Source organism: Cardiocondyla obscurior, linkage group LG16, assembly GCF_019399895.1.
Source record: "Cardiocondyla obscurior isolate alpha-2009 linkage group LG16, Cobs3.1, whole genome shotgun sequence".
Lineage (NCBI taxonomy): Eukaryota > Metazoa > Arthropoda > Insecta > Hymenoptera > Formicidae > Cardiocondyla > Cardiocondyla obscurior.
Genome location: NC_091879.1, coordinates 4,205,820 through 4,223,094, shown reverse-complemented (window position 1 = coordinate 4,223,094; position 17,275 = coordinate 4,205,820). Strand labels below are relative to the sequence as shown.

At 40.9% G+C, this 17,275-nt stretch overlaps 1 protein-coding gene across 2 annotated transcripts in view; it reads left to right on the top strand.

Moving 5' to 3' along the window:
• The first annotated feature begins 446 nt into the window (after positions 1-446).
• LOC139109170 (box A-binding factor) overlaps positions 447-17,275 on the top strand; it is a 49,747-nt gene continuing 32,918 nt past the window's right edge. For both annotated transcript variants that reach the window (XM_070668034.1, XM_070668033.1), the window contains exon 1: positions 447-1,505. In XM_070668034.1, the coding sequence (XP_070524135.1) occupies positions 1,445-1,505 (61 nt within the window). In that variant the 5' untranslated portion in view covers positions 447-1,444. The remainder of the gene's footprint in view (positions 1,506-17,275) is intronic.

Below are 17,275 nucleotides of genomic sequence, written 5' to 3'. Positions count from 1 at the left end.
TCTTTTTCATTTCGTTTTGTCATTCAGGAGTCGCTCAAAGGCAAGTTAAAAAAAGTCTCAAAGTTAGAAGACAAGACAACGTTGTCGGATATGTAATTAGCGTTATCCTACGTGGCGACATTTTTTTAATTCAGAGTAATATCGAAGTGAAATTTAAGGCTTGAAAATTACGGCCCCACGAAGTGAGTTTTAAAATAGGAAAAATTTCATGAATGGGCGCAGCTGCGACGATATTCGGTTCGAGGAATCGTCCGCCGATTGGACAACGTTCCCTGTAAAAAAAATTCCAAGGTGCGAGCTAACGGGAGCGCAAATAAAATCGCGGGTGGACGCTAGCGGGTCGTTAATGTTGTGCGCGAAATATGCAGGACAGTCGACCTCGGGGCGACTCGAAGAGAAGTAGGGGTAGGAGGTGGTCACTAGCCAGCCCCCTCCTCCCTCGGGCTGATAAGGAAACGTCGCGTAGATGGATATAGAACCTTGTGCGATAATAGCCTCGCATACTGCCGCGTCGTGTGGCGATTTTACTACTCCCATACTTTTCTCTAGCATGATTCGCGGTGCTCCTACCATCGCGGCATCGACATGAGGCACCAACTCCCCCTCTCGAGTTCGCTACTCCGCTCGCGATCACAACTCGAATTGGTCGTTCTCTCTCCTCTGTCTCTCTCTCTCTGGGCTATTTTACACTATTCCCTCTATCTTTCTTTCTCTCTTCCTTGTTCTTCACGGACTTGCTCCGTCCTGTTCCTCGACCTATTCACTCCCCCTCCCTTCGTTCTTCTTTGTTTGCGTGTTCATTCTCGCGATATCTTCGTCTTGCCTTCGTTCACTCGGCCAGCTCGCCAGCAAGCTCGCATCGGCCATCCGCGAAGCCGCAATTGCCCGCTCATTTTGCGTCTCTCTCAGCCTCTCGTTCTCTTTCTTTCTCTCTCGCTCTTTCTCTCTCTCTCTCTCTCTCTCTCTCTGCCCCTTTTGTTTTACCGTCTTTTCTAGCTCCGTTCCTCTACTTCTCACTTCGTCTCTCTTCCTCTTCTGCTTCGTTTGCTCTATGTGCATAATATACGCGAGCCTCGCTCCCGATCATAGAGCAGTGGCGCGAGTTCTCGTACAGTCGGCAAAAGCCCGGATCTGAATTTTCGTTCGGTCGCGGTGTGCACGCAGCATCATCTAATCGCCCCCACGATCTTTCGCGTGCGCAATAGCGGCAGGATCAGCGCGCGCGATTACTTTCCAAGACAGTGTAGGTGAGGATGACCGTAGCCGCGATCACCCTCGTCCGATAAAAAGTGTCAAGTCTTTCACGCAGTGCGAATTGCAGATCGGAGGCCGGCTGTCAGACGGAAAGCTCCTTCTTCCCCCCCTCCCCCGTCCCTCTTTCTCCTCCTTGCGCGACGTGGGACATCGGGCACGAGGTGATCTGTAGCGAACGGGCGACCGCGAGATGAAGAGACGGAGCGACGACGACGGCAAGCATGTGGCCAAGTATCGACATCGAGAATACGGTGAGTGTCACTTCCACCTTTCGCGACCTCGGTAAGGGTGGGTCCACGGTCCCCCCCTTTCTTTTTCGCGGGGGAGAGAATTTTTTTTTTTGGACCGATCGAAGGCTCGGCGACACCCAAACCGAGTCGATTTTTGCGCGCGATCGCAGGCAGTCTCCCGGTCCCGGGACGCGGGACAATTTACGGTAGCATGTACACGGTGTGTCACTAAAGCGCTCAACTGAGTCGGTGGTCCGCGAGTTACTGGAGGCCAGGGGCCGGTTGTGAAGGATGTATATATGTTGGATATCAGAGTGATAACGCTTGCCTCTGGTTTTGCGATAACGTCCGCCGGCATACGTGCGTGTACTACTGGCCGATGCAGCCGCCGGTTGCACTCGGCCTCACCGCGCCCGTCGCGAATCGTCCCTTCGTCGTTTACGCCCCGGCAAAGGGAATTTTCGGCACGAAAAATTTTCTCGCTGTTTGTTTTAAAACTATTCGAGAACGTATGCACGCGGTCGCCTCTTGGCGACTTCGCTGCTGTTATTTTATTAAATGGAAAGTCGCGCTGAACTGAGACGCGCGCTTTTCTTGTTTAAATGTTGCTCCTTTTTTTTTCTTTTTTTTTTTAATACGAATACATGATAGATAAAAAATCGTTCATGCAGGGAAAAATACGGTTTACATTTATTTTACGGATTTTTATTTTAATGTAATATTTTAAGAGAACTTTATTTTTCGCGAGACTTATTAGCCGCGCCGATAATAAAAATCGCACCGTCGCTCTCAGCGTTTTGATAAAGTTATGAACGCATCGGTAGTACCTGTTGCAGTCACTTTGACCGTTCCCTCGACCGTTTGAATTTTATCGACTCGATCGTCAGGGTCGCCATTATTTCTATTTAAACACTTGCACGCTGCGTCACGTGTCTTCTGAGTCATTTTAACGCGTGTCATTTCGTGATGTTTAAAGACGAGCCGCCACCTTCGATTACTTTTTGATTCAGAGAACTTTGTCCTGCTGATCGCGACGCATCCGCCTGTTACGCTTCTTGACTTATCGAGAACTGACGAAACGCGACAGTGGAATAAATAAAATTCCGAATTTCCATTTCCTCGTTTATTTCGCGTTACGTAACCGCTTCCGGATATTAAAATATATAGAAAGTAAAATTTTTAAGGATCAGCTTGCAGAATAATTAACGCGACGCACGAATTTCTACGCGTGGCACCGGAATTAAAGATTCTTAAATACACCGAGGAAGAAAAAGTGTTAACTAAGCAAATCGCACGGCCGGTCGAGCAAACAGGATTCGTTAATTCACAAAAATATCATGTTCTTATGAAGATACATTTAACACGACATATTTCAAATGAAGAAACGTCAGTTGAAAATGTTTAATTGAAAATACTCAACTGAAAATATTTAGTCATATCAACGGTGCTTTTTTTTCTTTCCTCGGTGCACGTACATACTTCCCGCTCGAAATATTAATAAACGAAAGATTGTTGCACGTTGGTCGCGTCGGCATGCCGGAATTTTATGAGTCACATGTCTATACAAATAGACCGTTTGCTTTTAATACCGTAATTATTACGGTATTCTAATCTCAGCGGGGACTGAATAAATCCCGGTCCCCGCTGAGATTAGAAAAAAAAAATATATGTACATCGAGGAATCGGTCTTTTTCTTCGCCCGACTAATTTCCAATTTCGTAACTTGCACTTTCGATATTTCTGTTTACCAAACTCTACTCTCCTTCCAAAAATTCAGTAACTGCTTATTAAAACAATTTTTTCGTACGACGTCTGTTGACCTGTTGCGCCACTAGTTCCTGTAAACGTTTGAGCGAACATGCCGCGATAACAAATATGATATTTTATATGAAGAAGGTGAAGTTCGAAAGATCTCATCGCGTCGAGTCAGACGATTTCGTACTTTCATTTCGTAACTATCTTTACGTAAATATATCAAAAGTGCAAAATGTCAAGTTGTCCGTGCAAGTTGTTTTTACAATTTTGATCGGATAAGTAGTCACAAAAAAAAGAAAAAAAAAAAAGAAAAAAAGAAAATTAAGAACATTTCGTCTCTCATATTTTTTATGACAAATTTTAATTTTTTAAAGTATAAGTCGTTATCTTTATTGCCCATTTGCAGCAGTCGAACGTTTAATAATGTATCGATATTATTTTTATCACATTAAAAGTGTATTACACAAACGGGACTTTTATACTTTTTCCACTAGTTAGTTAATTAAAAAAAAAACGAAAGCACGCGGTCGTTTAACAGTGGAAAAACGCGCAGAAATTGGCCCCCTAATACTCGTAAATTTAAATGACCGGTAATTTGCCAGGCCGGCCGGGACGCCTATTATCCAGAAGTTCTACTTTTAGTTCGGTATTAAGGAAAGATGGAATTTTTAAGAAGCCGCGTATAAATATCGAAAAATCTTCGAGATAGCCGCGATCGTTCTCGTTGTCTGTGAAGTCGGCTTCGCCGAAGGCCTGGTTTCGCCGTACAGTCGGAGGCTTGTGCCTGCTCGGGTTCAACGTGGCGAGGTCACGGTGCCGCACAAAAGTCATGGTTCACGTAAACCGATGTTACATTAAATCATCGCCATCGTCATATCAAGAGCAGTTATTGCCGTCATCCTCCGCCACGTCGCCTTCGTTCGCTGAACGCGCTGGCGTACACGCCGGATTTAATAGTGTAATTTAAATTCCTCGTTTATACATATCCAACAAAATCGTAACCGAGGCAAACGCACCTCGAGAGAGGAAAGAAAAAAATAAAATAGAAAGAAAGAGAAAAAGATTAATCGGAAAGGCTCTATTATTAATTTGTAGAATATTTTCGGGAGCGTATTGTTATCTAAGTTAACAAATGATAATTTGTTTTGGGTCAACGATAAAGGAAGTGACGGGCTGCTCGAGTTACGTTATTAAACCATTACGCTATAACGGCTCGGATCTGCGTCGGCTGCAGGAACGGTAATTAACAATCACCCCCCCCCCCGGATCACGGTGCGTTTCTTCGCGGCGCAAGATTTACGGCGATATCGTTATTAATAATCGAACGGAGATTCCGCACAGTTTATCTGACTCTGTGAAAGAGTAGCCGCTAAAAATAGCAATTACAGAGCTGGCATATTTTTAACCTCCAGATAAAGTCGCGTCGACTGATTTGGTTTACTTTTGACGTAAACGACTAGTTTTCCAGCGCCGCGATAATTTTTTTTTTGCTTCTTTTTTTTTGTTTTGTTTTTTATCAATATTAAAATTTCGCTCTCGTTAGACAACATCGTTAACCCGGACGGAGCGTACAAGCTATTGTGTTATTGGTCCTTATCGTTCTGTATATTTTATCGCCTCTTTCATTCTGGCGACACTTGCAATTTCGTATCGCGTGTTACGCAGCAGATAACGTAACGTATCTCTCGTAATTACCGAACTGATACGCCTTTCTACCATAATTATTAGACGATCCCGCAAAGAAGCCGTGATGTCACATTGTTAGAATATTCCCGTCGATAAAAATTAATCGAACGGCAACGCGTCCGATTAGGCTTGGCCGCAATGTAACTTGCGATAATTAATCATTTATCGGCGTAGCCGCAACGTAATTTATCGGCAATTAATCTGCCTCCTTTTTTCTTTTTTCCTTCTCGCAGATATATTTTACGCCGCGGTGCGCATTCACATTTTCATAAATAGAATAGAATAAATAGAATTAAATAAAGAAAGCCGGAGTGATCTTTTGTATACGAAGTATTTATGAAATTACTACCAAATGCGATAAAATGATCTAACGTAACTGTGGATATCAACGATGTATAACTTACGCTTTCCATATACTCTACGGACTGTGAAAGTTCCAAGTCCATCCACGTTATCATACGTTTTACAGCTAAAACACGTTTCACGTCACGACCATAGTACGCGACAATAACCGTGTCGTTTATCAAAACTTCATGCTCCTGTGTCTGAACATTAATAGCGACTCTCAATTTTGTGTTTTAATTGCCGACGCTGCATGTTACAGCGATAATCTAATCAATTGCAACAGCTTAATATTGGTGAAATTTTATTTATACGTTCTTTTTTTTTAATATAAAAAATATTTATTCTTGGTAATAATCGTTGATAACAGAGTTAATAAGATTTTTAATTAGTTAATGAGAATTTCATAAATTAAAATAAATGGTTTATTTGATTGCGGTAGCCTCATAAAACTCTCGTTGGACTGCAAGTAAAATCGTTCGAAGTGCTGTTCGAATTAGTATTATTGATCATTAAGGCAGTTGGGAAATGGGGAAGATGAGAAAAGAGATAAGATAGGAAAGAGTGGGCTCGTAAAGAGAATAATGTGCTTGGGATGCTCCAAAATGGCTGCTATGGTGGAAGGCGAATGGCCCGTTAAGAGGAATCAAGTTCTTCCTACTAGTTAGCTCCGCCTTCGTCTAAATTTACTTGCTAACCGACTCTTGGTTAAACATTCCCCTCTTAATTCAGAAATTAGCGAGTGCTCGATAAGCTGTCTGTACGTTATTTTATTACGAACATGTTGCAAGTTATATGTATTGCACAATTTAGAATTTTATTAATATTTAACTAAATCATTGAATATATTAAATTTTTGGATTTAGATTTTTTTTTTTTTTTAATAATAATATTTTAATATTATTTTTTAAATGTAATATTAAAAGAAAAAATTATTTATCGTATTCGTCGTTTACGAAATTGGGTAAAATATTTTTATTTAAACCTTAATTTTAAGCTTATCTTTTGTTCCACAACCGTGAAATATGATTAATCTCCATCTTTTCACGAAGCTCTTGTGCGTTTGTACCGGAAAACCAACTTTAATAGACAGCAAAAGTTTTTCAGCATAATATAGATAAAAAGTCAATGCTGCACTTGAAAATAATGAACTGTGCATTTTTTTGAAAGGAAAATATTATCCCTGAAAAAAAAAAAAAGAAAAAGAAAAAAAAACGATAGCGCATTTTTTCGATGCATCTTCTTTTCAAGAAAGAAATAGAAAAAGCTTTAAAAGGATCTTAGAGTGACGCAAAGATATAATATGTTTATAGTGTATCCTTAAACTCAAAATTCTAATTTTTCTTCGCGTCGTATCGACGCTATGCAAGTTTGTTGTCCACTCTAGGACCCCCATCAGAGAAAGCAAGGGCCTCCAAGCCTCAGTTTCTGGAGATTATGGAAAGATTTTTTATGGTTATGAATATTTGTTTGAAAGCATTGTGTCTAGACATCCGTCACTTTTAAAGATAAACCTAGAACAAATATCTTCAAAGCTTGGCGTAACCAAGCTAAAAACATTTCTTTTTTTCCGTTGCGTATTATTTTTTTTTTTTATGACCCTATTAGTTAACAAGCTCGGAACAATGAAATCGTGTCGATCTTAAATAGAATTTTGCGGTAAACTAATCTAATGCAGGGTTAATTAACATTTTATAAGAAGCTAATCAATATTTTGACAGTTGCGGTAGAGTTGTCAGTCGCGTCATTCGGTTCAAGGAATCGATTTACCATATGGAAATTTTTTGACGTTACTCGTTACGTAAGGACAGCTAGCCGGTGGTCGCGATATCTGCGATGAATCGTAAAGAATAATGCAGGTCTTATTTCTGGGTTCTTAATTTTAACGAAATTGCTTATGAATCCACGAGTGAAAGGAAATATTAGCAATTTGTCAAGAGTAAATGAGCTGCGGTACCTTTATTTTTTTTAGACAAAGGAAAACCGGCTAGAAACACGTAGCGAACGATTCCTTATGTTTCAACGATGAAAAGTTAAAAATGAGATGAAATGCGAATTAGTATAATAGCTCGTGAGCAAGTGTAATTACAAAAATTTTTTAAAGAAGACATTTCATAAAAGAAAGCCAGAAAGAAAGAGAACGGAGAGGCTTGTGCCATGACAAAATTTTTCCACGCCGCAAGTATAATCTTTTCTGTAATATCATTCAGGGCTGCCGGTGGGCATTGTTTTCGAGTTTCCTGAAATGACTGAACGCGCAGAGTTCGTGCACGCACAAAACATCTTAGACCGACGGCATTCAACAACGCAAAGACCGCGAGTTGGTGCTTAACGGTGTACCGGGTGCGTCGGAAAATAACGTGAAACATTGCCATCGCGAGATTATTTCGAAATATCGCTCGTTTCAGTGTTATAAATTTATTAGAAATTTTATTGCGTCTATCCGCCGCGCAATATATTTTTTTTTTGAAACCCACCTGTTTAACTTGCGGAAAATAATTGAAAACGTAAAAACTTATTTGTCGCTGAGTCTTTTTTTTTTTATTTGAGGGAGGGAATTATTATATTATATTATATGCCGCGAATCGGCGAATCTACGCGCAAACATGCTAGTAAAAAAAAAATATATATATTAATAAAACTTGTAAATCTGGACTTGAACTAAATCGCAATGGAAACGATAAGCGATATTTTTGCGATAAGCGATAAGTAATTTTTATTTGACGAAGAGTGTTATTAGTTAGCGTTATTAAAGCGTAGTTTTGCACATTGTTTTTAATTTTGAACGTTAATGCTTTTTTGAGGATGATTTTTAGGGCATTTCGTTTAAATATGTTTTACCACATGCGATAGAGAAATAGAAAACGTTCTATTTGCGCGTTATTTAGTCTTCGTGCGGCAGCAAAATAACTCACTTTAATTGCCAGTACGAATGACGATAAGCCAGCTATTTCGTAATTCAGACCAAGTACGATAATGTAGGAAAGAAATACTAATAGCTCGATCTTTAGAAAATAGTTTATGCGACATATGTGTTTTGCTAAGCGAACCACTTCCTTCGGTGCGGCGTGACTTCCGTCGAATTTATTTCCGCTGCAGCGTCGTATTTTCTATTTCTTTTTTTTTATAAAATCTAAATATTCTAAATCATTAAAATAATAATAACGATATATGCAACGTCGAAAGTATCTCGGATCTTTCCATCGTGGAATCGTCCTCTTCGACATTTTTCATTAATCACGTCGTTTCAATTAATTCATTAAGCCCGAACGGGGGAGAACGGGGAGTAAACGTTTCGCGGCTGTCGTTTCGCACCATTTCAACGAGGCTTTCCACACGTGTAATCGCGGACTTCACAGGCTCGACAATTTTACCGGGAAGCAAATCGGCGGCACAATTCAGAAACACGTTTCTTGCTTTCGCAACCGCGCGCGGAGTCGCACTCGGGCGGTCGTGCACGTGCGTATTGGCCTCCGCACCTTTCTCCGTCTCGAAAACGCGCCCTTGCCCGACCGGAAAGCCGTCGGCTCGCTCGCGTACGGCATTTCCGCGACCGCTCCGAATTTTCCACGTTAACGCAAACCCGCTGAAGCAGGGGGGGAGAGAGGGGGGGGGTTGCGAAAAGACGGCGGGCACTTTTTATTGAGCGGTCCAGTGCACGGTGTACCGTATCGTTTGCGGCTCTCGCGGTGACTGATTTCACAAAATGTCGAGTGCGTGATAATGCACACACAGAGAACGACTAAATGCCGACGATATCTGACTTGTGCACTGGGTTTTATCTTGGTGGCGTGCCGCGCGAAATGGTGGGTGGCTCTCTATCGGACCCCGGTGTACCAGCCGCGAGCGATAGGACTTATCTCACAATATACCTATACGAGGTGTCTGACGAAACTTAGCCTGAGCTACGCGGCGCTACGAATACCCGCGATCAGCTTGCCAACGTGCGCTCATTGTGCATCTTCGAATCGCAAAACGCGGAAACAAAACGCGCAGCTTCAGTTCTTAAAAAAAAAAATTAAAAAAAAAAGTTCTATCGCTGTATATCTCGAACATTGACGTACATTAATCCAAGTCGTGTGCAAAGAATCTCTTATGATATAAATTAATATCGTTATTTTTTTTTGTCGCCAAATTACGCGCGAGAGACGTTGAATAATTTTTTTTTTTTTTCTCTCCGTATAATTGCAAAAAATATATTCGCGAAATAATTTTTTTACAGCGCACGATTAATATTCAATTAAGTTATCTGTCGCGGTTAAAGTGTTCCTCCGGCCGACGAAAATTATGCAGCCGATCGATTTTAGAATGCGTTAGACGACAGGGGCTAATGAGACGCATGCGGATGTCGAGTTATTATCGTTTAGATAAGAATCTGTTCGAGTTCCGACACCCGACACGATTCCCCATGATCCGTGCTCTTTGTTTACCCTGCGATCCTTTACCGATCGCGCGCGTGTGTTCGCGTGCGTGTGTCCACGAGTAAACTTCTCGCAATCAATCCCTTTATCCTTTTCCGGAAGCTCGAACGTTAATCATTTTTAATCTGGACGCTTAGACGTCGCAGCGGGATTTCCTTCGATATGATTTACGCACGATGAATATATTTACGCGCTCTGAACTCGGGTAACTTTAAAAAGTACGAAGCCGCAACGGTGAACGGCCTACCGTGACGTCGATCAATCTCCGATACGCTTTGGATCTGCTGAATTTTTACGAGATAGATTCGTGAAGATTGAATTTCCACGTAGAGTAATATGGCTCGATCATCTTTCGACGGTGCTCTCGCTGCAACGTACGCGCTCATAAAAAATCCGTAAAAAACGCGGCATGCCGTATGGAATCGTAAATCCGCCTCCTCGGTAAATCGGAACACGTCGATTCGCGATTTCGATCGACAGGAGCACAGCTGAGGCACAATTGTAACCGTACTCTACGTGGCATTCAACCTGAAGTGCACATGCCAACGGCGCGTCCTTGAAAACGCTCTTACTCTCCTTTCGAGTTTTAAAAAAAATTTTATGTCTTCGTTAACAAAGGATTAATTTAAATACTTTTTGATTGCAAGCTTGAAAAGACTCGTAACCCTTTTAAAATTGAAAAGGGACTTTCACGAAAGCAAATAGGTATTGTCTAAGATTTTATTACATCACGCTCAAAAGACTTTCGTGCAACTTTGAAAAGAAAGAAAGAAAAAAAAACCAGATAAAGAGTGAAGGGGGGTGAGAAAGAAGAAAAAAGATGAAAAAAAAGGAGAACTGTAATAAGCTATATTGAGAACCACTGCCAGCTTGCAACTAGTTCAGATAAGGTATCGCTCGGCGGTCGTTGCGCGCGATAGCGCTTCGCAGTGCGACCCCGATGTAACGCATCGCCACGCATTTACGATTCCTACAAATGCACGCGGACATTTATGCGTCTTCTACATGCATAAACGTGTGTAAGCGCGGAATAGAAAAATCGAAAATAGAACGTACGCGGCGTACGGCGAATTAAAAGTTTTCATTCGAACGTTCTTTCGGTCGTGTCCAATATTTTAATTTGTGCGTACACGGAGAAATTTATTTAATAAAAAACAAATTACTATTGCGTCGTGGTAGTCGTAGACCCTCTCGGAATTGTCAAATTAAAACGCGGACGTCGGTTGGCTTCGATGGATTAAATGCCAGCGTAGTAATTCGATCTTGTAAATCTTTGATGGTCCAGCTACTGTGACGTCATATCAATTCTTAGCAAGAAATTTTCTCCGGGAGTTATTAGTTTTTCTTTTTTAATAAATAAAATTTAATCAGGAAACTGTCCCGTTATTATTATTATTTCTTTTTTTTTTTTTTTGGTAGTTAAAGAAATTTTTTTTAATTACTCGCGTGTTACGCGAGAACGCGAGTCGAGGGACGAAAAATCGGAGGAACGCTAGGCTCGAAGATAAGAGGTGGAAGACATCGCATTGAGATGTCGGACTTTCTCGCTCGTCCCGGCAGCAATATCCTTACGTTAAAATGATAGTCATGCGTATCGAGTAGTACGAGAGCGTAGTATAGCTACCATTGTTGATAGGGTAATCTCTCGCGGCAGAGATTAGCCAAGGACGCGGAGATAAACTTCTACATCGTTAACACCCTCCCTCTGCACCTTGGCGCGATATAAACTCGCGCCCGTTCGCCACGATCTTTTTCGCTCCCTCGGTTGCCACTCTCCTCCGACAATCGTGACACTACAAAATATTTCTAATCGAGCCGACACGATGATAAACGTCTATCGCGTAAGAATTCGCGGTGAATCGAGATTACGTCGGGAATTAAATTTTGCAATTTAAATTCTTTGCCATTCTACCGAGCCTGCTGTATTAAAAAGAAAAAAAAGAAATAAAATAAATAAATACGTCGAGCGAACTAATTTTTACTAATTTTGTCCGTAAAGATCTTCACGGATTTATTTTATTCGCGAGTACGAATAAGAATGTAATACTTATAGTACCTTTCGCGGTTTCGATTTATTTGACGGCAGGTCGGAAGTTGTTACCACGACGGGGAATGAAAAATTGTTGGGGAATTTTTTTTCGAAATAACTTATATGAATTTATCTTATCTATCGTTAAAATATGATTGCCTGGGCGAGCCGACGGTTTATTTTTGCACCTGGTTGTGAGGGTTGTACGTGAAATCCTCTTCAAACGTGGCTTTCTTCGAGGGTGGACAGCTGAGCAGCCAGCGTCGTCCGCCCTCCGTGGGGTCCGCGCGCGGTGATAAGAAGTAAAAAGGCGGTTATTTTCCCATACGTGCCGAAGCGGAAACGCCGCATCGCGTAGCGTCGCGTCGGAGAGTGCGAATGAGCCCCATGCGGGTTTTATCGTGCATAAAATGTACCTCGGCCCACTTTGTGAACGTTGCTCGCGGCTCATGTTAATGAGCACGTGGATTGCATCGTTGCCATAAACTTAGGATTTCGTAGGCTACCGTCGTTTTTGCGAAACAGTTGAAAATTCAGAGTTCTTAATTATACAAAATACTGACGCGCACGAATAATTTATTTTTATTATTTTTTTTTTTTAGTAGAAAAATCTTTAGCAATATATATTTTTTTTAATTATTCCGAAAGAGAGCACATTATTTTAATTATTAAATATTTAGAGTACGTATATTATATGTATATCGTTTAAAGTATCCCAAAACATATTCTTTAGGATAGACAAACTTCTGTAAGAGGATACCCCATTGATTAGTAAAACAAATCCTTTCTTTTTGACCGAGACATATCCCTCGATCCCTCGAGACAAGCGTTTCGGAACAATGATTTTTTTAAGCACGCAGACATTCCTCCCAAAAAAATAAAAACGACAAGATTACTTTTCTAATATGCAATATATAAAATTGTTACGTCAAAAGGAGGGGAAAAAGAAAAAGAGAAAAAGACAAGTTGGCAGGAGAGATCGAGGAACCGGTGCACCTATTTTAATTCGTTACTGTTTCCGAATAAAATTCTTTAAAAATATCGGTCCCTCAGGAACTCAAAGCCGCCCCCGAAAACGCCCCCAGAGTTACAGTTATCTACATGTGCCAGACAAACAGCCTGTCAAAACACATCGGCAACGCGAGCCGTTTCTGTTGTGCGCAGGGATTTTAACCAGTTATTGAAAACGATACCGCCGATGCATTTAGCGATACGTATGATTAATCATCGACTGATTATTGGCAAAAAAATTATTTTCTACGAAACATACAACAGTTGTGTCGATCAAAATTAATTGAAAGAAAAGGCATCTGCTCCGATGCGAAAGAAAAGAAAAAAAAAATAGTATTTTTAATTAAACGCAATTAATATCGGTATAAAAAAGACGGATTGAGAGCCACTGACGTGGGGGTGGGAGGTGAGGGGGGGAAAACGAAGGTGACGGTAAATCGAAGAAGGACGTAGGAAAGCATACGAGGTATTATAACAAACTGCCGTGCAATATTTTATGGGTTCCATAAGGAAACGTCGTGACTCGCGATTGTTCCGCGTGTAATACCGACGTAAAGGCGATCGACTTGGCGCAATAATTAATGCGAGAAATACGGATCGTTCCGACGGGAAAATAAGCGGCCGCTCTTCGTGTTCTGCCGCTACGTCAACGCGGCTTTACGATTTTTAAACTACGTTTGCGTCAAAAGCGCGCGAGGAGAAATCCTTCGACGCAATTGGCGCCGATTAATTTTATTAATAATCTCGACTCTGCGCGCTCGCAAAGAACAGAAATATTTTAACGATCGTTGAATTAGCGAGAATGCCATTGCGTGTTAAATTAATGCGAATTAAAATTTCGCGCTGTAATTAAAATTAACGCGGCGAGGTACGAACTAGTATTTTATTTTATTTTATTTTATTTTTTTTTTCTTTTCTTCCCGAGATTTTCGTCGTAATTTCGAGATGAACGAGATTTCAAGTAACGTCGGCGATCTGATATCTAAAAAAAAAAAAAATTCTCTGCGCCCGAATGCTTGGAGAAGGATTAACTACCGTTGGTCACTTCACGCGTTTGCTCGTCGCCGCGTGCATTTATGCAATGCGCTTCTCGACGTGGTCCCGCGCGGCACGGTATTCGCGTATATCGCGCGAACGCGACGTCATCGTGGATGTCGTACGTGCACGTTGCATCGCCGTTCTGCGAGCTAATGCCATCTGTGACTCGCGATACGAACAAGCGACGTGAACGTGCAATTTTTTTTCGAGCAAGTTTCAACGCTATTTTTTCGGAAAAAAAAAAAAGGAAAATAGAAAACGTCCCGTCTTTCTCTTATTAGCGAAGATATCTACGCATATGTACTATAATGATTAATTTCCCGAAGGCACAAAGCCCAGGCAAAGCGTAACGTTAGAGAATTTTAGATACGCCGATAGTGAAACACATCTGATTGAAATACGTGATTTATATCGTTAAAAAAGATAAGGGTTGAAACTCTTTTTTCTTCACTAATACGTCTTTCTAAAATTCTCTTTTTTTTCTTTCTTTGTTTTCTTTTCTTTTTTTTTTCTTTTTTTTTTTATGTATCTCTCGTTAAAGTATAATTTAATTGCGGAAAGTGAAACGCATTTGCAGCTACGGCACGTAGCTGCGAGCGACGTAAATTCTTTAAGCCCCTGCGATGTATTTATTTGTCTTTCACCAATGGCCTGCGCATCCCCCTTTTTCTCGAGAGGTCTCATAAAATCTTAATCCTGCGCAACAAAGTATAGCCGTTAAATAATAACGGGACAAATATTTGTCATCGTCCTCTCTCGAAAGAAAGGTGGTCGACCAGTCGTCGTCACGACGGCGACGCCACAGACTCACGTTCGCTAAACGGTCTACGCGACGATCAAGGATACCTTGTAAAACGTCTGGTCCCTTCGCACTCGCATTCCTCTCATTGTAGTCAATTTCTCACGGTATTTCTTTTAGGTAAAATATTGCAATCTATCTCGAGGCACGGATACAAAAATCTCGTCAGATTCAAGCAAGTGGACACGACACTTCGGTCTTTTAAACTCGAAGCGACACGGAAAGCTTTATGACGCATTCCGTTGCGACGTTCAATTTTTTAACTTTAATTAATCTTATCTGGGTACTGAATTTGGAGACAGAAATTGTTTCCACTTTAATTTTTAAATAACAAGGAAAAATAAAAGAAAAGAAAACGGACGGATTTGTGACTCTGACGATGGCTTGCGAGTGTCTAGCCATAAAACGTCGGATTGTCTACCCAGTCGATCCACTTCTCGCGGAGTTTATCAGGCGCGGAAAGCACGACGAAAGCAACGGGGAACGTTATCCTGATGATAACGCGGGGGGCCCTAATTGTTATGTTTCTGTCGTAGTCGCGCCGAGAGCGGCGACTAAATAATAATGCGGCCCAGCTAGGCGGTCAGACCCGTTTGACCAGAAATGCGTAACGCGGACAGTGCGAACGTTTGATAAATACATCATGATTTCCGGCCGCGGTCGTGGGAGTGTCTTCGCGAACTTCCCACAAAGTACGTTTCATCGCCACTGAACCTTCAAAGTCTGTACCGCGAACTTTTCAAAAGGGAAATTTATAAGAAGCTTGGGTCAGCCTATATAGTTTCAATAATAACTTTTTAATAAAAATATAATTACTTCCGTCGGATTAAAATATTGCAACTTATGAGAAACAATTTTTTTTTTTATAAAATAGATATTTTTATTTTTACATATATTGCAAATTTTAGACGAGTAATTAAATCTAAATTATTTAGATAAATAACTGTATAATAAGTGTCATCGAGGAATAAAACGCGGCAGCGCTAGTAGTTTTTTTCCCTCCCTTCTTTTTTATTTTTCTCGTTCTGTTCTTCTTTCATTATTTTTTTTTCTTTTTTTTTTTTTTTATAAAGTAGATTTTGTTATCGCTTTGGGGCAGGAGTCCGGCAACGAAGCCGGATGTCCGCCCACGCAGGATATGACGTCAGAGCTGCCGGCAAGCCAGCAAGTACCGTAAACCTGCCCGACTGCTTGCAACGCAAATATTTCCTCTTTATGCGTCTCTTTCTTTTGGTTAGTTTTACCCTTTGTACTGATTTGGTTATTCCCTTTTATTCGTTCTTTTTTTTTTTATATTCGTTTTCCCGACATGTGATTCAATATTTTGAAGTGCGCTTTGAATAAAATGAAACGATAGATAAGAGCTCAAATGTGACACGGTGATTCATATTTATTGATGACGCTAGTGATAGCCAACGACGATGGCGTTGATAATTTTATTTTAGAGTAATAATAAGTTTTGTGTTTACTAAGGACCTTAACTTGTTTCGCCAACGAGATACACATTGCCCTTATAAAACAGAGATAGAATTCAACGAGGAAGAAAAAGAAAAGAAATTTACCCTGAAAGTTATCTTCGAAGTGTGTCAATTCTTTTGCTACGAATACAAATGCCTAACGTAAAAAAAAAAAAAAAAGAGAAAAAGAAAAAGAAAAAAAAATGATAAAACATTTCACCGGCTCACGTCCCGTGTCACCGGAATTTTTAGTTAAATTTATATGTATGGGCCTAACCTGCGTTGCGTAAGTACCGTGTCTAAAAAGCGTCCTAAGAATGGTAATGGACTGTGAAGCTAAAAAGTGTTTCAAACTTTTAGCTACTTCGGAAATAGAGTCTTCGCTTTTTAGCAAGACAGAAATACGTTTAAGAAAATTCGAAGTATGAGAAATATTTCGCTTTCGACGCGAAAGATTTTTTTTTTTTTCAAGATGCAATTTTAATTTAATCACCATTTTGATATTTAAAACTGACGATTAATTATTACTAATTGGGATCAACGTAGTGAAAAATTGTTGCGTTAAGTAAGATTCAAATAAGCAATTAAAGAATTTTACTACCGAAGGAAAACCTCTCTCTATCTTTCTCTCTTCCCCTTTTTCTCGCTCTTGCGCCGTCTTTACGCACACAATTATATCGTGTAATTATCGTCGAAGCTATTCACTTTTTTATAAACATAACTCCGTATTCCCTTGGCGATCCCGGGAACGGGGCCGTGGCATAAAATAATATCAGACCAGGGCTAATAAGGGTCTCACATTCTCAGTTGCGATCTTCGGATTTCGGGATTTCGAAAGTCCCCTGAGCCTAATACCCCATTATGCGGTAGATGTGAATATAGTAGGGCACCGCTCACGACCTACGACCTTCTCGTGACTGATTTACTGTTTTCTCTCGACTCCGAAACCGTTCCCGAATCGCCGTCTCGCCCTTCGTCCCTCCTTCCACCCGCGCGGCGCGGCTATTTCGTAAAATGCTGTTGCGCTACGACGTATGAAATATCGGTGTACAGTGACCTTTCCCGAACTCCGTAATCCCGACGGAAAATTCGTAAGATCTCGTCGCGCCAACTCCGCCGAGATATCGGCGGGTGGAAATTCGTGGCTGCGACGCGGCGCGCACACCGAACGTGAAAATATTTATCTGTTTCACAGCCTATAAAAATTTACAAGCAGCAAGTGCTCGAGGTATTCGTCGTGTGTTCCCGAAAGT